The 24,220-nt window shown below is 44.9% G+C and overlaps 1 protein-coding gene across 1 annotated transcript in view; it reads left to right on the top strand.

Moving 5' to 3' along the window:
- LOC139419314 (teneurin-3-like) overlaps window positions 1-24,220 on the top strand; it is a 405,690-nt gene that overhangs the window by 361,282 nt on the left and 20,188 nt on the right. Inside the window, exons 22-25 of the mRNA XM_071169258.1 lie at window positions 7,140-7,389; window positions 13,016-13,248; window positions 15,111-15,265; window positions 20,385-20,842. Coding sequence (XP_071025359.1) covers window positions 7,140-7,389; window positions 13,016-13,248; window positions 15,111-15,265; window positions 20,385-20,842 — 1,096 coding nt within the window. The remainder of the gene's footprint in view (window positions 1-7,139; window positions 7,390-13,015; window positions 13,249-15,110; window positions 15,266-20,384; window positions 20,843-24,220) is intronic.

Raw genomic sequence — 24,220 nt, 5'->3', positions numbered from 1 at the left:
CTCTCTCTCTCTCTCTCTCTTCATTCTCTCTCCCTTTCTCTCCACTGGCAAGCCCTTGAAAGATTGTTTTTAAAGCTATACTGAACAAAAATATAAACAGTTCTTGGCGTAAACCGGAGCGCCTGACACCTACTACAATACCCCGTTCAAAGGCACTTCAATCTTTTGTCTTGCCCATTCACCCTCTGAATGACACACATACACAATCCATGTCTCAATTGTCTCAAGGCTTAAAAATCCTTCTTTAACCTGTCTCCTCCCCTTCCTCGACACTGACTGAAGTGGATATAACAAGTGAGGGGATCATAGCTTTAAGGGATCATAGCTTTCACCTGGATTCACCTGGTCAGTCTATTTTAATGGAATGAGCAGGTGTCCTTAATGTTTTGTATATCAACTGCTACATAAAATAAGAAATTAATTTCTATATGCAGCAATACCTTGATGACCTTAAAGTAGGTGTTTGAATGTGTACATTACGTCGGTGTATTGTACACTGTGTCCATGTACTTTATATACTTTCATGTTTGTTGTCTGTGCATAGACTCACGTTTTCCCTCCGTCAGGAAGGAATTCGTTATTCTATTTCATAACACTCGGCCACGCCACAACACGGCTGCGCTACCATCTTTAAACGGCGTCCGTTTGCCGTCCGTGATTCCCTCCGACCCTGGTCTCTCTCTCCCGGTGTCCTTGATCCAACCAGAGCCATGAAATAAAGATCTTCTCCTCTCCCTCTCTCTCCGCCCGCTCTCCCCCTCTACTCCACACCTTGTTGCCTCGTACACGCACGCACCACACCTCGCTCCAGCACAGATAAAACACCCCCTGTGAGTTGATGGACAGGTCCAGTCTGTTTGATCCACTGTTAGGCCTCATCAGCAGCACCCTGTTATGGTGAAGCGGTGCTGATCATAAGAAACTGAGGAAAGTAACAAAGTCAAAACAAGACTGCATGTTGTAAAACTTGTTCTTTATTTTGTACTTATCAGACCACTAGGCTTAGATATATATTTTTCTAAAGCCTAAAACTACCCCCTAGCTGTAGGCTACCCAATGAACTGACACTGCCTCTAGCATTAGTTCCTGTTGTTATTAGCCAAGCGATTACCAGAACACCACGTGTGCCGCCCAAGCCCTCTCCCCTCCATCACCATATCCTCAGGCCTGATATTAAACCCCAGTGTTTTGGATCAAACTGAAAACACAACCCCACTGGCTACATCACACAACCCAAAATCCACACAGCAGCACCCTCGGCCACTTTCTCTTCCCGTCTCTCTCTATCTCTCATTCTATCTATCTCTCATTCAGCCTGCCATGGATCCCCCACAGCCAATCAGAAACGGTTCCTGTCATGCTCCAGCCAATCATTGCCAGTCTCTGGGCAGGGGTGGGCAGAGTGGGCCAGGGCCTGTGGGTAGTGGTACAGGGTGTGTGTTTGTTCCAATGTCCCTCAGGAGACAAGGCATGGCAGAGCACAGAGGTAAGCTCCGTACATCCTGGGGGGAGCTTAGTATAACAACATTCCTTTATATCCCCACAATATTCCCATATATCCCCACAATATTCCCAAAACATCCCCATATATCCCCACAATATTCCCATATATCCCCACAATATTCCCATATATCCCCACAATATTCCCAAAACATCCCTATATATCCCCACAATATTCCCAAAACATCCCTATATATCCCCACAATATTCCCAAAACATCCCCATATATTCCCAAAACATCCCCATATATTCCCAAAACATCCCCATATATCCCCACAATATTCCCAAAACATCCCCATATATTCCCACAATATTCCCGAAACATCCCCATATATCCCCACAATATTCCCAAAACATCCCCATATATCCCCACAATATTCCCGAAACATCCCCATATATCCCCACAATATTCCCAAAACATCCCCATATATCCCCACAATATTCCCAAAACATCCCCATATATCCCCACAATATTCCCGAAACATCCCCATATATCCCCACAATATTCCCAAAACATCCCCATATATCCCCACAATATTCCCGAAACATCCCCATATATCCCCACAATATTCCCAAAACATCCCCATATATCCCCACAATATTCCCAAAACATCCCCATATATCCCCACAATATTCCCGAAACATCCCCATATATCCCCACAATATTCCGAAAACATCCCCATATATCCCCACAATATTCCTGAAACATCCCCATATATCCCCACAATATTCCCAAAACATCCCCATATATCCCCACAATATTCCCGAAACATCCCCATATATTCCCAAAACATCCCCATATATCCCCGCAATATTCCCAAAACATCCCTATATATCCCCACAATATTCCCAAAACATCCCCATATATTCCCACAATATTCCCGAAACATCCCCATATATCCCCACAATATTCCCAAAACATCCCCATATATCCCCACAATATTCCCGAAACATCCCCATATATCCCCACAATATTCCCAAAACATCCCCATATATCCCCACAATATTCCCAAAACATCCCCATATATCCCCACAATATTCCCGAAACATCCCCATATATCCCCACAATATTCCCAAAACATCCCCATATATCCCCACAATATTCCCGAAACATCCCCATATATCCCCACAATATTCCCAAAACATCCCCATATATCCCCACAATATTCCCAAAACATCCCCATATATCCCCACAATATTCCCAAAACATCCCCATATATCCCCACAATATTCCCGAAACATCCCCATATATCCCCACAATATTCCGAAAACATCCCCATATATCCCCACAATATTCCTGAAACATCCCCATATATCCCCACAATATTCCCAAAACATCCCCATATATCCCCACAATATTCCCGAAACATCCCCATATATCCCCACAATATTCCCGAAACATCCCCATATATCCCCACAATATTCCCAAAACATCCCCATATATCCCCACAATATTCCCAAAACATCCCCATATATCCCCACAATATTCCCAAAACATCCCCATATATCCCCACAATATTCCCGAAACATCCCCATATATCCCCACAATATTCCCGAAACATCCCCATATATCCCCACAATATTCCCAAAACATCCCCATATATCCCCACAATATTCCCAAAACATCCCCATATATCCCCACAATATTCCCAAAACATCCCCATATATCCCCACAATATTCCCAAAACATCCCCATATATCCCCACAATATTCCCGAAACATCCCCATATATCCCCACAATATTCCCGAAACATCCCCATATATCCCCACAATATTCCCGAAACATCCCCATATATCCCCACAATATTCCCAAAACATCCCCATATATCCCCACAATATTCCCGAAACATCCCCATATATCCCCACAATATTCCCAAAACATCCCCATATATCCCCACAATATTCCCAAAACATCCCCATATATCCCCACAATATTCCCAAAACATCCCCATATATTCCCAAAACATCCCCATATATTCCCAAAACATCCCCATATATCCCCGCAATATTCCCAAAACATCCCTATATATCCCCACAATATTCCCAAAACATCCCCATATATTCCCACAATATTCCCGAAACATCCCCATATATCCCCACAATATTCCCAAAACATCCCCATATATCCCCACAATATTCCCGAAACATCCCCATATATCCCCACAATATTCCCAAAACATCCCCATATATCCCCACAATATTCCCAAAACATCCCCATATATCCCCACAATATTCCCGAAACATCCCCATATATCCCCACAATATTCCCAAAACATCCCCATATATCCCCACAATATTCCCGAAACATCCCCATATATCCCCACAATATTCCCAAAACATCCCCATATATCCCCACAATATTCCCAAAACATCCCCATATATCCCCACAATATTCCCAAAACATCCCCATATATCCCCACAATATTCCCAAAACATCCCCATATATCCCCACAATATTCCTGAAACATCCCCATATATCCCCACAATATTCCCAAAACATCCCCATATATCCCCACAATATTCCCGAAACATCCCCATATATCCCCACAATATTCCCAAAACATCCCCATATATCCCCACAATATTCCCAAAACATCCCCATATATCCCCACAATATTCCCAAAACATCCCCATATATCCCCACAATATTCCCAAAACATCCCCATATATCCCCACAATATTCCCGAAACATCCCCATATATCCCCACAATATTCCCGAAACATCCCCATATATCCCCACAATATTCCCAAAACATCCCCATATATCCCCACAATATTCCCAAAACATCCCCATATATCCCCACAATATTCCCAAAACATCCCCATATATCCCCACAATATTCCCGAAACATCCCCATATATCCCCACAATATTCCCGAAACATCCCCATATATCCCCACAATATTCCCGAAACATCCCCATATATCCCCACAATATTCCCAAAACATCCCCATATATCCCCACAATATTCCCGAAACATCCCCATATATCCCCACAATATTCCCGAAACATCCCCATATATCCCCACAATATTCCCAAAACATCCCCATATATCCCCACAATATTCCCGAAACATCCCCATATATCCCCACAATATTCCCGAAACATCCCCATATATCCCCACAATATTCCCAAAACATCCCCATATATCCCTACAATATTCCCAAAACATCCCCATATATCCCCACAATATTCCCAAAACATTTCAATCGTGTTCATTTCATTTCTATAGTATATTCAGTGCTTTTAGTGGAAAGAAAAAGCTGCCAAAAATAATTTCAGGTGCCAGCACTCATTTTAATTTGACTATACCAGGGTTGATATTTTAGAGCGAATATTCAGTAATAAATTTGAGGTGCCCATTACTGGCCCAATTCATGCACTAAGTATATGGAGCAGAAAGGAACTTGAGACAGGGACAATGTCAAGGCACCAGACCTGAGAGAATAGAATGATTGACACGCTGCACATGTATTGATTTGGTAGCTATTTCCTTTACTGCCGGAGGGGAATAATTGATGATAATGAAAGCAGTAATTAAAAAGTGATGTATTCACAAAGATAAATACATTGTTGAGGAAGCTATTGATACGGATGATGATAACACTAATGATACTGTTACTTAGTCATTATTATAATATTATTTAAGTTGTAAATATAATGTAATATTATATATTATATACAATATTATAGCATGGTTTTAAATTATTTTATGTCATTTTTTAAATAATGATGTATTGAATAGATATAATATTGTTTCATCATTATTATTATCATAAGTATTACAATAAGTATAGCTAGTAATCAGAACAATATGAATGTTATAATTTTGCATGTAGTGTTTTTATCACATTGCTAAGAGTGTTATTACTTTATCATATATAAGTTATGTCTCTATGAATATGCAGACAATCAAGTAGCTGTAATTATTATTTTAATTGTCCGCAATTTTTATTGTTAGCTACAAAAGTAATGATTTAGATTATCACATCTTTTTTTTTTAATCTAGAAATTAAGAAATTATTTGTATTTTTTTAGTTTTTATATACAGATAATTGTATATAACCTGGTTGTATATAAACCAGGTTATATATATTGTATATATATAACTGTATATAACCTGGTCTGTATTTATTGATAGAGGCTATTTCAGAATAGCAGTGGTTTGAAGTACTGCACTTTATACTAGGTGCAGATGGTTTTTACATATTTGTTGCTTTGAAAACTACACATATGGCTGATCCCATTTAACTCCCTTTGTCTTCAAACTGTTTTTTCAAATCAGCACCCAGTTGTGTGTTACTGGTGGGGGAGGCGTCATGTTCTTAAATGTGTGGTGACACACACATGCATCTCTCCATCTCCCACGCTGTGTGATCCTATGAAACCCTTTTGAGAAAGTGAGAGAACGAGAGCGAGCGAGAGAGAGAATATCTATTTCACTTGCTTTGGCAATGGAAACATACTGTATGATTCCCATGCCAATAACGCCCTTTGAATTGAATTGAATGAGAGAGAGGTGCAAGCTCAGGCCAGGGTGCCCCACTCCCATAACACCCGCATCACCCCAGCCCTAACCCCCAGCACCATACACCTGCCCTAACACCATTTATCAATTCCAAACGACCACCATTACCAGATAAAAACCTGCCCTCGGTCCCGGCACCACGTAAATGAACATCCCAATGATCAAAAGCCTGTAATCAGGATAACAGGAGCAGCTGTGGTATCAACCCATTTAAACCCTGCTACATTTCCTTCAGATCACATTCTCACAGAGGTGAAAATCATCTGATAAATACAATATTCAAAGCCTGTATTAATTACACATTTTTGGTGAAATGCTAATGCTGTGTGTGTGTGTGTGTGTGTGTGTGTGTGTGTGTGTGTGTGTGTGTGTGTGTGTGTGTGTGTGTGTGTGTGTGTGTGTGTGTGTGTGTGTGTGTGTGTGTGTGTGTGTGTGTGTGTGTGTGTGTGTGTGTGTGTGTGTGTGTGTGTGTGTGTGTTAGTGTGTGCGGCGTTTAATTCTGCGAGAAGCGTGAATATGATTTTTTGTGGTCTAATTTTAAAGCATTGAGTGTTTATTTCCTGGCTGCAAAGCTGGTTAGCCTTGGGACGAGGATTAACAGGAAGTGGTGTTGAGTTAAACATGAAAAACAACATTGGCCTGAATTTGTTCTATGAAAGAGAGAGTGAAGAGAGTTTGTAACTCTTTGATTGGAGTTTCCTGTGGTGATCATCTGGTCAAGTGAAGCTCTTGGGCAGTACAAGCCATTCAGAGTGTTACGTTGATCCCTCAGCCACGTTTGCAACAACCCAAATCTTATTCCCTCCACATATAAGATGTTATTTGATAATACTTTGCAGTTTAAATATGCGCCACCTCCATTTTTGTCATTTTTGGCCAACCTACAAAGTTCATAACAAGACTGTAAAACATTTTCCAACACCTTGACCAACATGGAAGTTCAGAAATTACACAAATGTACAAACGGCTACGTGGATAAGCTTTATCCAACAACAGAAATGTGCTTCTTTTTCCGGCAATCTTCCACTCATCACAATGACACACGACTTTGACACAGCAACTAAACTAATCTCCCACCCTTCCCCCCCCTTCCCCCCCCCCCCCCATCCAGGCATCCTGTACAAGGGCAACGGGGAGAACGTGTTCATCTCCCAGCAGCCCCCAGTGATCAGCAGCATCATGGGTAACGGCCGGCGCCGCAGCATCTCGTGCCCCAGCTGTAACGGCCAGGCGGAGGGCAACAAGCTGCTGGCCCCCGTGGCGCTGGCCTGTGGCGCCGACGGGAGCCTCTTCGTCGGGGACTTCAACTACATCAGACGCATCTTCCCCTCTGGGAACGTCACCAGTGTCATGGAGCTCAGGTAAGGATGGAGAGAGAGGGGGAAAAACAGCCTATTTGTTGTACTTTTCTTTTAGTCTGAGGGAGGGAGGGAAGGAGGGAAGGAAGGAGGGATTGAAGCAGTGGAGCTCAGGTTGCCAGGCCCCCAAACAATGGTTTGGGGAAGGGAGATGGGCAGGAGAATTCAGTGATGGCTGGCTGAATGACACAAGAGCTACCACCTGATACACACACATTGATTTGTTTCACACTCACTACATGTGGAGTGTGATCAGTGGTATCTGGCCATTTACAATGATGGGATACAGAGATGTTATGGAAGGCAGACACACACACACACACAGCCTCTCCTCTAACCTGGTCTGTAGGACATTTTAGCCCTGTTATGAACACTCACTGCTCATAAATTACCTTCTCACATTTTCCCCTGATGAAATATATCCATTGTCTCTCTCAATCTCTCTCTAATTCAAATTCAAATTGAGACTTTATTGGCATGAAATACAGTTTGTTGATATTGCCAAAGCAGTATAGTGGTAGGCTACAGCATTTCAGTAAATACAGTACAATGCAATGAGGATAATGAAATACAGTTCATTTCAACAGTAATAATAACAATAGTACATATGATCATGTACAGAAGTACAACACTAGTGCTCTCTCTCTCTCTCTCTCTCTCTCTCTCTCTCTCTCTCACGCACTTTTTCTCTCTCTCTCTCTCTCTCTCACACACACACTTTCTCTCTCACACACTTTCTCTCTCTCTCTCTCTCTCTCTCTCACACTCTTTCTCTCGCTCTCTCACACACTCTCTCTCTCTCTCTCTCCCCTACTCTCTCTCTCTCTCTCCCCAACTCTCTCTCTCTCTCTGTCTCTCTCACTCACTCACCCACTCACTCACTCACTCACTCACTTACTCTCTCTCTCTCTCTCTCTCTCTCTCTCTCTCTCTCAGCACACAGTAATGTACCCAGGCTTAACTCAATTTCATTATTGGCTTGGTGGATAATGCCCAGTCCTGTAAATGAAATTTACTAATTCGAAAAAGTGTGTGTGTGTGTGCGCGCGTGCTTATGCACATGTGTATTATAAATGAAAAGTCACTCTGCAGCGTTGGCATATACAGTAATACCAGCCTCCTGGCTAGTCACCGGAGGTGCTAACGCTGTTGTTTAGGCCCTGCCTCTTCATTGTCTGGAACACAATCAATAGGCCATTATGAGCCTGTTACCCTGGAGCCTGTTACAAGTGTGGAACGCTAATGCTAGCTCCCAGGTGAATCATTCATGGTTTCCTTCTCTCTGGTTAAGACTTGTGGCAGGGGGGGGGGACTGCTGCTTAGAGCTGCCACTGCTCAACAACTGTGATGGCTGTGTGTGTGTGTGGGGGGGGGGGGGGGGGGGGTCTAACGCTCTGACTGTATATATGTACTGTATGTTAATGTGTCTTTGTGTATGAGTATTTGTGTACAGCTGTGTGTGTGTGTGTGTGTGTGTGTGTGTGTGTGTGTGTGTGTGTGTGTGTGTGTGTGTGTGTGTGTGTGTGTGTGTGTGTGTGTGTGTGTGTGTGTGTGTGTGTGTGTGTGTGTGTGTGTGTGTGTGTGTGTGTGTGTGTGTGTGTGTGTGTGTGTGTGTTCTCCATCCTGATTAATCAACACTCTTCTGTTAACTCTCTCTTTCTGTGTGTTCTCCGTCCTGACTAATCAACACTCTTCTGTTATCTCTCTCTTTCTGTGTGTTCTCCATGCTGACTAACCAACACTCTTCTGATATCTCTCTCTTTCTGTGTGTTCTCCATCCTGACTAATCAACACTCTTCTGTTATCTCTCTCTTTCTGTGTGTTCTCCATCCTGACTAATCAACACTCTTCTGTTATCTCTCTCTTTCTGTGTGTTCTCCATCCTGACTAATCAACACTCTTCTGTTATCTCTCTCTTTCTGTGTGTTCTCCATCCTGACTAATCAACACTCTTCTGTTATCTCTCTCTTTCTGTGTGTTCTCCATCCTGACTAATAAACACTCTTCTGTTATCTCTCTCTTTCTGTGTGTTCTCCATCCTGACTAACCAACACTCTTCTGTTATCTCTCTCTTTCTGTGTGTTCTCCATCCTGACTAATCAACACTCTTCTGTTATCTCTCTCTTTCTGTGTGTTCTCCATCCTGACTAATCAACACTCTTCTGTTATCTCTCTCTTTCTGTGTGTTCTCCATCCTGACTAATCAACACTTCTGTTATCTCTCTTTCTGTGTGTTCTCCATCCTGACTAATCAACACTCTTCTGTTATCTCTCTCTTTTTTCTCTCTTTCTTGTTCCCTTTTGCTTCTGCTCCTCTAAGAAATAAAGATTTCAGACATAGGTAAGCCTCAGTAACAATATAACCATGTACCACAGATCCATACCAGTCTTGTTTCCCTCTCTCTCTGTCCCCTGTGTAAACCCTAGTGGCAGCTCGTCCATAGAATACAGTCGCTCTCTTTACATAAAGGCTTTGGAGGGATTTCAGAATCATTCTAGCGGATTGGCCGACATCAGCTCTCAGCGAATCGGACTCCTTTATCTACCTACAAACCCGCTGGAACCATCCAGAACCCCCTAGTCATTTGTGAAGAACATTGTAAAAGACAACTTAACACTTTTTTAAAACCGCTAACTAACAACAACAACATTTTGAAGGGTTTTGAGTTCTGTATTGTACGGTTGGGGCCCTTTGAATCAACTGGAGTGAGGACAAGACCCAGGGTCAAGTCTAGATGGAAAGGAGAGGAGGAACTATGGTGCTGTTCACAGGAGAGAGGAGAGGAGGAACTATTGTGCTGTTCAGAGGAGAGGAGAGGGGCAACTATGGTGCTGTTCAGAGGAGAGGAGAGGGGGAACTATGGTGCTGTTCAGAGGAGGGAGGAGAGGAGGAACTATGGTACTGTTCAGAGGAGAGGAGAGGGGGAACTATGGTGCTGTTCAGAGGAGGGAGGAGAGGAGGAACTATGGTGCTGTTCACAGGAGAGAGGAGAGGAGGAACTATTGTGCTGTTCAGAGGAGAGGAGAGGGGGAACTATGGTGCTGTTCAGAGGAGAGGAGAGGGGGAACTATGGTGCTGTTCAGAGGAGGGAGGAGAGGAGGAACTATGGTGCTGTTCAGAGGAGAGGAGAGGGGCAACTATGGTGCTGTTCAGAGGAGGGAGGAGAGGAGGAACTATGGTGCTGTTCACAGGAGAGAGGAGAGGGGGAACTATGGTGCTGTTCAGAGGAGGGAGGAGAGGAGGAACTATGGTGCTGTTCACAGGAGAGAGGAGAGGAGGAACTATTGTGCTGTTCAGAGGAGAGGAGAGGGGCAACTATGGTGCTGTTCAGAGGAGAGGAGAGGGGGAACTATGGTGCTGTTCAGAGGAGGGAGGAGAGGAGGAACTATGGTGCTGTTCAGAGGAGAGGAGAGGGGCAACTATGGTGCTGTTCAGAGGAGGGAGGAGAGGAGGAACTATGGTGCTGTTCAGAGGAGAGGAGAGGGGCAACTATGGTGCTGTTCAGAGGAGGGAGGAGAGGAGGAACTATGGTGCTGTTCAGAGGAGAGGAGAGTGGGAACTATGGTGCTGTTCAGAGGAGAGGAGAGGAGAGGAGAGGAGAGGAGAGGAGAGGAGAGGAGAGGAGAGGTGCTCTCTGTGTTCCTAACTATAAAAAGGAGAGGGGTGGGATATCTGGAAAATGATCAGAGGGGATGAAGAACATTCCTTCATGATGATAATGTAGCCATGGGGAATAACTGGGCCTGGGAATATAGTTTCAGTAATGGTGAAAATAGAAACACATCCCCAGCACACTCCTTTAAAAAAAACAGTGGGTTAACTGCCTGTTCAGGGGCAGAACGACAGATTCGTACCTTGTCAGCTCGGGGGTTTGAACTTGCAACCTTCCGGTTACTAATCAAACGCTCTAACCACTAGGCTACCCTGCCGCGCCACACCCACACCCACACACGCACACGCCCCACATCCTTCATTCCTCAATACTTCAGGGTAACAATAATAATGTTACATTTGGGGCCATTCATTTGTGAGGCGTCCTAATGCATCATAGAGACTCCTTTAGTGTCAGACACACACACACACACACACACACACACGGTACAGACAGACACACACACACGGTACAGACAGACACACACACACACACACACACACACACACACACACACACACACACACACACACACGGTACAGACAGACACACACACACAGACGTCTCGCTCCGTTTGGGAGGGTTGTTAAGACTAGTGTTATTGCCCCTGTTCCGTCAAGCTTTGTAAACTGAAGGAGTATCCAAAAACACACACACATTAACACATACATTTTATATCATTCAATGTTGTTTGTCTTTTGAGGTGCAGCTTCTTATTATCTGTGTTTGCCTCTGTGTAAATCCTCCTGGTCTTTATCCCTCAGCAACAAAGAATCACCTGCCTCGTGTCATATTTGTTAAAGAAATGTAAAAATTCACCTCAATATGGAGGAGTGGGGGTGTCTGTCTCCCTGATGTTTTACTCCTGCTCAAAGCAACACTCTTTCGTAACCGTTCTCGCTCTGACTGAGGAATCGCTGACGTCAGATTCATATTCAAAGCCAAGCCTCTGCGTTCGCTACTTCCCAGAATGTTTTCCTGTCTACTTTTACCTGGAAGTGAAGTGGGCACTAGGAGAATAGTGGAGTGTCAGTGAGAGCAAAGTGCAAAGACAGTCAAATGCTCCAAAAGTAGACTTTCCTCCAATGTAAAAAAAAAATATATATATATATACATTCTTCTGTTTATCTTGGATCCCCTGGGCTGAAGCCTGAAGTGCACATGTTTTTTCCCTGGATAAACCAGACATATTGCTCTCTCTCAATTTAATTTTCAATTCAAAGCGCTTTATTGGCATGGGAAACAAATGTTTACATTGCCAAAGTAAGTGAAATAGATAGTAAACAAAAGTGAAATGAACAATAAAAATTGAACAGTAAACATTACACTCACAGACGTTCCAAAAGAAGAAAGACATTAAAAATGTCATATTATGTTTATATACCGTGTCTCTCTCTCTGTATCTCTCGGTCTCTCTCCCTCTCGATCTCTCTAGTGATGAGTGTGTCATTAGAAACAGCCAGCCTGTCCTTGGCGTGAGGTGTCTGGGTCCTTCCCCCTATTTTAAGCCGTCTTAATTGACGCCTGTTGATCAGTTGTTGACTTTCATCAACCCCTATGACAACCGCCGGCGCCCAGCTCACCAAGCAGGCGATGATGGAGCGAATGTGACAGGTTACTGGGCATCATTAGGAGCGCGTCAGACGATAGTGATCGGCAGTCGCATCGCGTTAGGTTCACCCCGGCTGAGGCCATATGCCACTGTGGAACCGTGTGCCCCCTCCTCTAACACCTCTAGTATGATGTGCCACAGGCACAAAATGGACGCTGCCCTCTCATCCTCCCTCTGGTCTTTCACAACACGACTGCAGCAGCCTGATCCCCTCTGTCATTTTCAGTGTCCTTTTGTGTTCATTTGTTTAATTTCCTTGTCGGGTGGTTCGGTATCTCTATGTGAAGTGTGGATGTCGAGTTCTGTGGGGTCACTATTTCACTGTCCCTAACTGTCGCCTCTTCCTCCACTTTGGTTTCCGTAGCAACAACCCGGCCCACCGGTACTACCTGGCGACGGACCCGGTTACGGGGCAGCTGTACGTGTCAGACACCAACTCCCGCCGTATCTACCGTCCCAAGGTCCTGACGGGCACCAAGGAGCTGATCCAGAACGGAGAGGTGGTGGCTGGTACCGGGGAGCAGTGTCCCCCCTTCGACGAGGCACGCTGCGGGGACGGGGGCAAGGCCACAGAGGCCCTCCTCATGGGACCCAAAGGTAGGATGACAGAGGAATAAACACACACACACACACTGCCAAAATTGGTGAAAATTGGTACAGACAAAATTATTGACGTAATACATTCACAGAGAAACACACAACTACACAGGACATTGATGCAGACACCAACAAAAACGCACACACACACACACACACACACATATTATATGGTCTGGTAATATAATTCATGCACAGTTCCCTGTAGAGAAAAACAGACCAACCCTTGGTAAAAGGCACTCTTCCCCCGCAAGCTTCCGTCCCCATTATACTTCCATTATGCTACCATTATGCTACCATTATGCTACCATTATGCTACCATGGCATTAGAACACAACCACACAGACTCAGACTGACAGAAACTTCCCACATACTGTTGGACTGTAGCATCGCTTAGTATGGCCTCCAACACTCTGCTTCAGACAGTCTGTCAGTCTGTCTGTCCCGCCGCACCAGCCAGCCCCCATAAAACCTGTCTGTAACCCACAGGTATGACTATCACACACACACACACCGGTGATAATGAGGTGAGAGGTGGCTGAGCAGTAGCTGGGAGATTTTGGCAGGCACAAGCTTTTAGTCTGGATTTTAATGGAGATACACACATTATCTCTCTCTCTCTCTCACACACACACACACACACACACACACACACACAGCTGCCTGTTAAACCGCAGTTAGAGAGCGAGTCGGAAGACCATTAGTAGGGCGGGAACGTGTGAGAGAGGGAAAGAGAGAGTAGAGAAATGCAAATAAATGTTAGCGAGCCATCGCTAGCAGCAGATGGCTTCGAGAGAGAGAGGGATGGAGAGAAGAGAGAGCGAGAGTGTTTTCATTTCCAACATGCCGCCTCTCAGCCTTGCCACTCCTCTCCTATTCTCCCTTCTTTTCATCCCACCCTCTCCACTCAGCATCTCTTAACACCTCCTCCCTCTCTTCTCTCATTCTTTCTCTCTTCTCTCCTACCTCCCTCTTCCTCCTCTCATCCATCCTCCTCCTCTCATCCCATCCTCCTCTCCTCTTCCTCCTCTCATCCCATCCTCCTCCCCTCTTCATCTGTCTCTCCTTTGATTAGCTTGCAGGTCATGATGGAATGCGGCAAGGGGTTTTAACACCCCTCCTCTCCCATTCCTTCTATCTGTCCTCCCCACCCCTCTTTCCCCCCTCCTCCTCCCCCTCCCTACAGGATCAGCAGTGCAGCAGGTACACACACCGCCTCAGGAGCTCGAACCCTCCTCAGATACACACACAGGAGAAAGGGGGAGAGAAGTTGCTTTTAGCCGCTGTTGTCGCAACCATAGCAACAGTCGGTTTCTCATCCATTTGGATGTGAAGTGAAGATGAACTAACCCCCCTGCTCCTCCCTCCCATCCCTCCTTCCATCCTTCCCACCCACCAGAAACATGGGTGCTTTCTTCCCTTCCTCCTCTCTTCTAGGCTCCCGTCCCCCAAATATTCTATTGTTCTTATTTTGGGGTGGTTTTAAAATGCAGAGGTGGCGCTGAAAATTGATTATTTTCCCTCCTCCCTTCCTCTTCTGCCCTGTGAAATAATTCACTACTAGACATCAAAATGTGAATTATTCACAGGGTGCTTCCTTCTGCAGTGACCTGAAAAATGCCCAAGCCACACTCATACACACACACTCATACACACGAACACGTTGTACATACACAGGCTGGTAGGTGCTGTGTGCGCGCGCATGCGTGTGCATGGGTGTGTGTGTGTATGTGCGTATAGTATGTCTGTGTGAATGTGCACGTTAACCCTGTTTGCTTCTACTCCAGGTATTACGGTAGATGGGAACAAGTACATCTACTTCTACTAAATCTCCTTCCTTTCCCTCTGTCCCGCTACTCCAGGTATTACGGTAGATAAGAACGGGTACATCTACTTCGTAGACGGGACCATGATCAGGAAGGTAGATCGTAACGGGATCATCTCCACCCTGTTGGGCTCCAACGACCTCACCTCAGCACGACCCCTGACCTGTGACACCAGCATGCACATCAGACAGGTGGGTCACATGCACACAGGGACATCCACCTGAACACGAACACACACCAAACCCCCAGTGTTTGCTGGACTCACTTTATCTTAATGGCGGCCCTGAGTCATCGTTCAGAGCCATACATATACCAACATGGTTCTGTCACCCTTACTATATAAAGCACTTTGAAACCATCAAAGTGCTAATTTGGCAATATATACTCAGTCCATATAGACTCTGTGTTGTAGACTGTAGTAGATGGTGTGACTGGCTAGTATTGACAGGGGTGTTGTCTCATCTGAGAGAACCAGCCAGTGTGTGTTGTGTTCTCCCCTACTGAGTGGCCGTGCCCCCTATTAAAGGCCTTAAGCTCCCCCTGCTGGCCGCTCGCTATACCCCAAACCTGCCCCCAGTCAACCGACACAGCTGAACTCTGCCCTATAGCGTAGGGTACAGGGCCAGGGTTGGGGACGATTCCATTTCAATTCAACCAATTCAGGAAGTAAACTGAAATTACACAATGAGAAAAGTTTCATTTTGACTATAAAACTTCAATTAATAGCCTGGGTGTTTATTTGCTTAAACAACTAAAAACAGCAGGTGCTTATTGGAGACAGGCTTTAATTTGAGTCTATTTCCTTAGTGCACACAGCTTTTATTTGACTCTATTTCCTTAGTGCACACAGCTTTTATTTGACTCTATTTCCTTAGTGCACACAGCTTTTATTTGAGTCTATTTCCTTAGTGCACACAGCTTTTATTTGACTCTATTTCCTTAGTGCACACAGCTTTTATTTGAGTCTATTTCCTTAGTGCACACAGCTTTTATTTGAGTCTATTTCCTTAGTGCACACAGCTTTTATTTGAGTCTATTTCCTTAGTGCACACAGCTTTTGCTCATTTGCACGTTTCCTGCACTAATGTGTTTTATCATTTACACACTATGTCACGTTTCTTTGGTCTCATTATACCTAAAAAAAAATAACGTTCAAGACTTTTCCTTGTGCATTTTCGTTGGTTCTGGCGATTTCTAGGGCTCTGTACTCTCGAAGCTCTTGTCTGTTTTTGTGCTTGCCAGTTAGCTAGCAGTTCTCAGCTGTTAGCAGCCAATGGCTAGCAGTTTCTTATTGGCAATATAAAGTGATGATTATCGTAATTTTTCAAGTCATTACTGAATTATTCAATGTAACAAATCAAACATTAAACCTTGTAAACAATTCATGGTAATTCATGGTAACCTCATAAACAATTCATGGTAATTCATGGTAACCTCATAAACAATTTATGGTAATTCATGGTAATTCATGGTAACCTCATAAACAATTCATGGTAATTCATGGTTATTCATGATAACCTCATAAACAATTCATGGTAATTCATGGTAACCTCATAAACAATTCATGGTAATTCATGGTAACCTCATAAACAATTCATTCAGACCCGGCGTTTATTTGAACCAGGCTTGTATTTGCTGAAATGTGTGCAGTTGCTCAGCTATTAAAAGGGACAGGTTATAATTTGAAACTCAGCGTCTAATTGAAGTTCTACAGTTGTTCACTTCCTGAATTGCCAAATTGAAATGGAACTGACCCCAACCCCAGACAGCACTATGGCCCTCAGCCTCAGCTCATTCTAAGGGCCAAATCCAACTCCAGATATTTCAGGGTCCGGTTTGGATCTCACTTTATTGTTGAAAGACAGGAATCATCTGAGGATTATGAGGGAATAGGATGTGTCAATCATAATACTGTTCCTGAAAGTGGCCTCCCCTATTGGAGGTTTTACTAGGCGCTTCTCCTGGATTATCCAATCAGAATGGGCTATTTTGAGCTTTAGGGAAGCACTGAAGTGGGTTATCTTGAGTGATAGGCTACTAATGGTGCTGTCTAGATGGTGGTAGTTTCGTTGATGTTTGTTGCCAAACTGAGAGCCCAAGAGAATGTCCGTTTTCTGACTGACAGTACATTGACAGTGTGCTGAACTAATGTAATGCATAACCAGTGTGGGCAAGTCAGGTATTTGTTGTGTTGTCTCTTGAGTCCCCTGTGCCTACCACTGCTAGCTAGATCAGTGTGTGTGTGTGTGTGTGTGTGTGTGTGTGTGTGTGTGTGTGTGTGTGTGTGTGTGTGTGTGTGTGTGTGTGTGTGTGTGTGTGTGTGTGTGTGTGTGTGTGTGTGTGTGTGTGTGTGTGTGTGTGTGTGTGTGTGCCCTGAGCTATCCCTATATCAGTCCTCGCTATACCTCACTTCCTCCGATTCCCCGACAGATTCGCTCAGATCATTCCTCTCCATCTCTCCATCCCTCTCTTCCTTTCTTCTTTGGACTCACTCCTCCTCCTTCCCATCCTCTTCTCCTCTGCACGGTCACAATCACAGAGCGAGGGAGAGAGTCCCCAGTGACAAAGAGAGAGAGAAACACAGAGTTGAGTTATTCAGAGAGGAACATATATGCAGTACCCATGGGTCCGGGGGGAAGAATGGGGAAGAGACACAGTGTAGCGCAGCCAGCCAGGGAGGGAGAAGAAGTATGGTTTCGTCCCAAATGGCACCTTATTCCCTAGATAGTGCACTAAATAGGGAACAGGGTGCCATTCGGGAAGCAGCCTGGGACTCAATGGAGCAAAAACAAACCGAAGACAGCTCTGTGTCAGTTAAAACAGGCAGCAGAAACACATCCACGCGTTACACTGCAACTTCCAACCACTGTCACCTCAACATGGCGGGGGTATGAAATAAAATGTTCCCATACACATACTGTACTGTAGAGAGGTGAGTCCCCGACATCTCTTGCCTCAGTGCTTTCAAGGCTATAACACTCTCTCTCTCTCCAGCTCTCTCTCTCTCCAGCTCTCTCTCTCCAGCTCTCTCTCTCCAACTCTCTCTCTCCAACTCTCTCTCTCCAACTCTCTCCCTCCAGCTCTCTCTCTCTCCAGCTCTCTCTCTCCAGCTCTCTCTCTCCAGCTCTCTCTCTCCAACTCTCTCTCTCCAGCTCTCTCTCTCTCTCCCTCCAGCTCTCTCTCTCTAACTCTCTCTCTCCAACTCTCTCTCTCCAGCTCTCTCTCTCAACTCTCTCTCTCCAACTCTCTCCCTCCAGGTCTCTCTCTAGCTCTCTCTCTCCAGCTCTCTCTCTCCAGCTCTCTCTCTCCAGATCTCTCTCTCCAACTCTCTCTATCCAACTCTCTCTCTCCAGCTCTCTCTCTCCAGCTCTCTCTCTCCAGCTCTCTCTCTCTAACTCTCTCTCTCCAGCTCTCTCTCTCTAGCTCTCTCTCTCCAGCTCTCTCTCTCTAACTCTCTCTCTCCAACTCTCTCTCTCCAGGAGCTATGTTGAGAAGTTGACGATTGAACTCCGCCATGCACTGCAGTGGCTTCCAACTGATGTTTTTGTGCATCTGAATAGACAGGAACGCTCTGTTGTCATTTCATTTTCCTCAACTTTCCTCCACTTCCATTTCCACAGGGGGGAAAAGCAGGGGTTAAGTATTTGTAGCACTTTGAGAGGTGAAGGAAGAAACACAGTCTGTCTTCCAGTCACTGCATGGTACCAAATAGTGGCTCTTTATAGTGCAGCTTTAGCCATGTATAATGTATGGCCTGTAACTGGCAGGGAAGAGCTTTCATGTGGTCAAGCAGAAGGCTAAAAGCGTCATTACCTTTTAATGGTCCTCTGCTGAGGTGCTTAACCTGCCAGGTCACTTAGGGTCGGGGGTGGGGTGAAGACGACAGGTCCCTAAACTACCGCTGTGCCCGGAGCTCTACAACACTAATGGTGCAGAAGTGTGTGTGTTTTGGGAGGGCGGGCTGGGGGGCGGGAGTGTGTATGTGTGTTCTCTTCATATCATCTGTACCATCACATTTTGTCCGCCTGCATACCCTGCTCCTCTACAGGTAGAAAGAGAATGAGAGAGAAGTCTCGTTTAGACAATAAAGCTTCAGCGTTTACGTCTCTCTTTCTCTCTCCTCTTTGTTTTGCCAGCAGAGAGTTGCTTCCCTCAGGCGATGAGCGAACGCATCAATTCGCAGTGTGTGTGTGTGTGTGTGTGTGTGTGTGTGTGTGTCTTAAAATATAGTAAATGACCCGGTGGCTGATTTAAATTGAATCAGAGTGAAGCACACAATGTATAAGTCCTGAGAAGTAAAGGATCCTTCTTCATCAGTGTCACAGCCAGACGCTCAGAGGGGGAGAGGGGGGTAGAGGAGTGGAAGGAGGGGGTAGAGGGGTGGAAGGAGGGGGGGTAGAGGAGTGGAAGGAGGAGGTAGAGGGGTGGAAGGAGGGGGTAGAGTGGTGGAAAGAGGGGGTAGAGGGGTGGAAGGAGGGGGTAGAGGAGTAGAAAGAGGGGGTAGAGGTGTGGAAGGACGGGGTAGAGGGGTGGAAGGAGGGGGTAGAGGGGTGGAAAGAGGTGGTAGAGGGGTGAAAGGACGGGGTAGAGGGGTGGAAGGAGGGGTAGAGGGGTGGAAAGAGGGGGTAGAGGGGTGGAAGGAGGGGGTAGAGGGGTGAAAGGACGGGGTAGAGGGGTGGAAGGAGGGGGTAGAGTGGTGGAAGGAGGGGGTAGAGTGGTGGAAAGAGGGGGTAGAGGGAGGGGGTAGAGGAGTAGAAGGAGGGGGTAGAGGGGTGGAAGGACGGGGTAGAGGGGTGGAAGGAGGGGGTAGAGGGGTGGAAGGAGGGGGTAGAGGGGTGGAAGGAGGGGGTAGAGGGTTGGAAGGAGGGGGTAGAGGGGTGGAAGGAGGGGGTAGAGGGTTGGAAGGAGGGGGTAGAGGGTTGGAAGGACGGGGTAGAGGGGGGTGGAAGGACGGGGTAGAGGGGGGTAGAGGAGTGGAAGGAGGGGGTAGAGGGGTGGAAGGAGGGGGTAGAGGGGAGAAAGGACGGGGTAGAGGGGGGTAGAGGGGTGGAAGGGGGGGGTAGAGGGGTGGATGGAAGGTGTAGAGGGGTGGAAGGAGGGGGTAGAGGAGTGGAAGGAGGGGGTAGAGTGGGGCCAGAGGGGTGCAAAGCAGCACTAGACTCACATCTCATCTGTTCTGTGTTTGTGGGTTGATTTGTTTGTTTCTGTCATCTTTACGGAACTTTTGCGGATAGTTTTCACCCCTTCAGGCTAATAAAGGTTCTGTTTTATTTATTTTTCTTCTCCTTTAAGTGGATGTAAATTGTTTACGGTACGCTCTACGTGGCCGACCTGGGCAACATCCGCATCCGCGCCGTCCGCCGCAACCAACCGCCGTCGGGCTCCGCCGTGTCCGGCCCGGGCTCCTTCGAGGTGGCCTCGCCGTCGTCCCAGGAGCTCTACGTGTTTGATTCCAACGGAACCCACCAGTTCACCATGTCTCTCGTCACCGGGGACTACAAGTACAACTTCAGCTATAGCAACGAGGAGGACGTTACAGCGGTGACGGATAGTAGTGGCAACACCTTGAGGATCCGCCGCGACCCCAACCGGATGCCGGTGCGGATCGTTGCCCCGGACAACCAGGTGATCTGGCTGACAATCGGGACCAATGGCGGGTTGAAGACACTGACGGCCCAGGGACAGGAGCTGGTGCTGTTCACCTACCACGGCAACAGTGGGCTGCTCGCCACCAAGACCATACAGATAGGATGGACCACCTTCTATGAGTAAGTAGTACTTACTGACCAGCAAAGACTTGGTGCTCCATTCTGACTGACTGACTGACTATCTGACTGACTATCTCACTAACTATCTGACTGACTATCTGACTGACTATCTGATTGACTATCTGACTGACTATTTGACTATCTGACTATTTGACTATCTGACTGACTATCTGACTGACTATCTAACTGACTATCTGACTGACTGACTGACTGACTATCTGACTGACTGACTATCTGACTGACTATCTGATTGACTGACTATCTGACTGATTATCTGATTGACTATCTGACTTGGCTATCTGAATGGCTATCTGACTGACTATCTGACTTGACCATCCGACTGGCTATCTGAATGGCTATCTGACTGACTATCTGACTGACTATCTGACTGACTATCTGATTGACTATTTGACTATTTGACTATCTGACTGACTATCTGATTGACTGACTATCTGATTGACTATCTGACTGACTATCTGACTAGCCGATTGACTATCTGACTGACGGGCTATCTGACTGACTATCTGACTTGGCTATCTGACTTGGCTATCTGACTTGGCTATCTGACTGGCTATCTGACTGACTATCTGACTGGCTATCTGACTGGCTATCTGACTGACTATCTGACTGACTATATGACTGACTATCTGACTGACTATCTGATTGACTATATGACTGACTATCTAACTGACTATATGACTGACTATATGACTGACTATCTAACTGACTATCTGACTGACTATATGACTGACTATATGACTGACTATCTGACTGATTCTATGACTGACTATCTAACTGACTATATGACTGACTATCTAACTGACTATATGACTGACTATCTGACTGACTATATGACTGACTATATGACTGACTATCTGACTGACTATATGACTGACTATCTGACTGACTATATGACTGACTATCTGACTGACTATATGACTGACTATATGACTGACTATATGACTGACTATATGACTGACTATCTAACTGACTATATGACTGACTATATGACTGACTATCTGACTGACTATATGACTGACTATCTGACTGACTATATGACTGACTATCTGACTGACTGACTATCTGATTGACTGACTATCTGATTGACTATCTGATTGACTGACTATCTGACTGATTATCTGATTGACTATCTGACTTGGCTATCTGAATGGCTATCTGACTGACTATCTGACTTGACCATCCGACTGGCTATCTGAATGGCTATCTGAATGAATATCTGATTGACTATCTGGCTATCTGACTGGCTATCTGACTGACTATCTGACTGACTATCTGACTGACTATCTGATTGACTATTTGACTATTTGACTATCTGACTGACTATCTGATTGACTGACTATCTGATTGACTATCTGACTGACTATCTGACTAGCCGATTGACTATCTGACTGACGGGCTATCTGACTGACTATCTGACTGACTATCTGACTTGGCTATCTGACTTGGCTATCTGACTTGGCTATCTGACTGGCTATCTGAATGACTATCTGACTGACTATTTGACTGGCTATCTGACTGGCTATCTGACTGACTATCTGACTGACTATATGACTGACTATCTGACTGACTATCTGATTGACTATATGACTGACTATCTAACTGACTATATGACTGACTATATGACTGACTATCTAACTGACTATCTGACTGACTATATGACTGACTATATGACTGACTATCTGACTGATTCTATGACTGACTATCTAACTGACTATATGACTGACTATCTAACTGACTATATGACTGACTATCTGACTGACTATATGACTGACTATATGACTGACTATCTGACTGACTATATGACTGACTATCTGACTGACTATATGACTGACTATCTGACTGACTATATGACTGACTATCTGACTGACTATATGACTGACTATATGACTGACTATCTAACTGACTATATGACTGACTATATGACTGACTATCTGACTGACTATATGACTGACTATATGACTGACTATATGACTGACTATCTGACTGACTGACTATCTGACTGACTATCTGATTGACTGACTATCTGATTGACTATCTGATTGACTGACTATCTGACTGATTATCTGATTGACTATCTGACTTGGCTATCTGAATGGCTATCTGACTGACTATCTGACTTGACCATCCGACTGGCTATCTGAATGGCTATCTGAATGAATATCTGATTGACTATCTGGCTATCTGACTGGCTATCTGACTGGCTATCTGACTGACTATCTGACTGACTATCTGACTGACTATCTGATTGACTATTTGACTATTTGACTATCTGACTGACTATCTGATTGACTATCTGACTGACTATCTGACTAGCCGATTGACTATCTGACTGACGGGCTATCTGACTGACTATCTGACTTACTATCTGACTTGGCTATCTGACTTGGCTATCTGACTTGGCTATCTGACTGGCTATCTGACTGGCTATCTGAATGACTATCTGACTGACTATCTGACTGGCTATCTGACTGGCTATCTGACTGACTATCTGACTGACTATATGACTGACTATCTGACTGACTATCTGATTGACTATATGACTGACTATCTAACTGACTATATGACTGACTATATGACTGACTATATGACTGACTATCTGACTGATTCTATGACTGACTATCTAACTGACTATCTAACTGACTATATGACTGACTATCTGACTGACTATATGACTGACTATATGACTGACTATATGACTGACTATATGACTGACTATCTGACTGACTATATGACTGACTATCTGACTGACTATATGACTGACTATATGACTGACTATCTGACTGACTATATGACTGACTATCTGACTGACTATATGACTGACTATCTGACTGACTATCTGACTGACTATATGACTGACTATCTGACTGACTATATGACTGACTATCTGACTGACTATATGACTGACTATATGACTGACTATATGACTGACTATCTAACTGACTATCTAACTGACTATATGACTGACTATCTGACTGACTATATGACTGACTATATGACTGACTATATGACTGACTATATGACTGACTATATGACTGACTATCTGACTGACTATATGACTGACTATATGACTGACTATCTGACTGACTATATGACTGACTATCTGACTGACTATATGACTGACTATCTGACTGACTATATGACTGACTATATGACTGACTATCTGACTGCCCCACTGTTTTTCTTTGAGAACGCTGCTATAAGAGAAGTCTATCTCCCTCTGATGTACCCTCAGACTGTGTAAGGAAGTGTCAGTGTCCCCATTGTTGTGAGTGTCCCTTGTCCCTTAAGTCCTAACTCTTACAACACGAAGATGTCCTTCATCATCCTATATCTTCTAGTGATTGGCTGTGTGTATAC

The sequence above is a fragment of the Oncorhynchus clarkii genome, chromosome 10 (genome assembly GCF_045791955.1).
Source record: "Oncorhynchus clarkii lewisi isolate Uvic-CL-2024 chromosome 10, UVic_Ocla_1.0, whole genome shotgun sequence".
NCBI classification, from domain to species: domain Eukaryota; kingdom Metazoa; phylum Chordata; class Actinopteri; order Salmoniformes; family Salmonidae; genus Oncorhynchus; species Oncorhynchus clarkii.
Note: the sequence above shows the minus strand (reverse complement) of the source record. Positions and strands in the feature narration are given on the sequence as shown.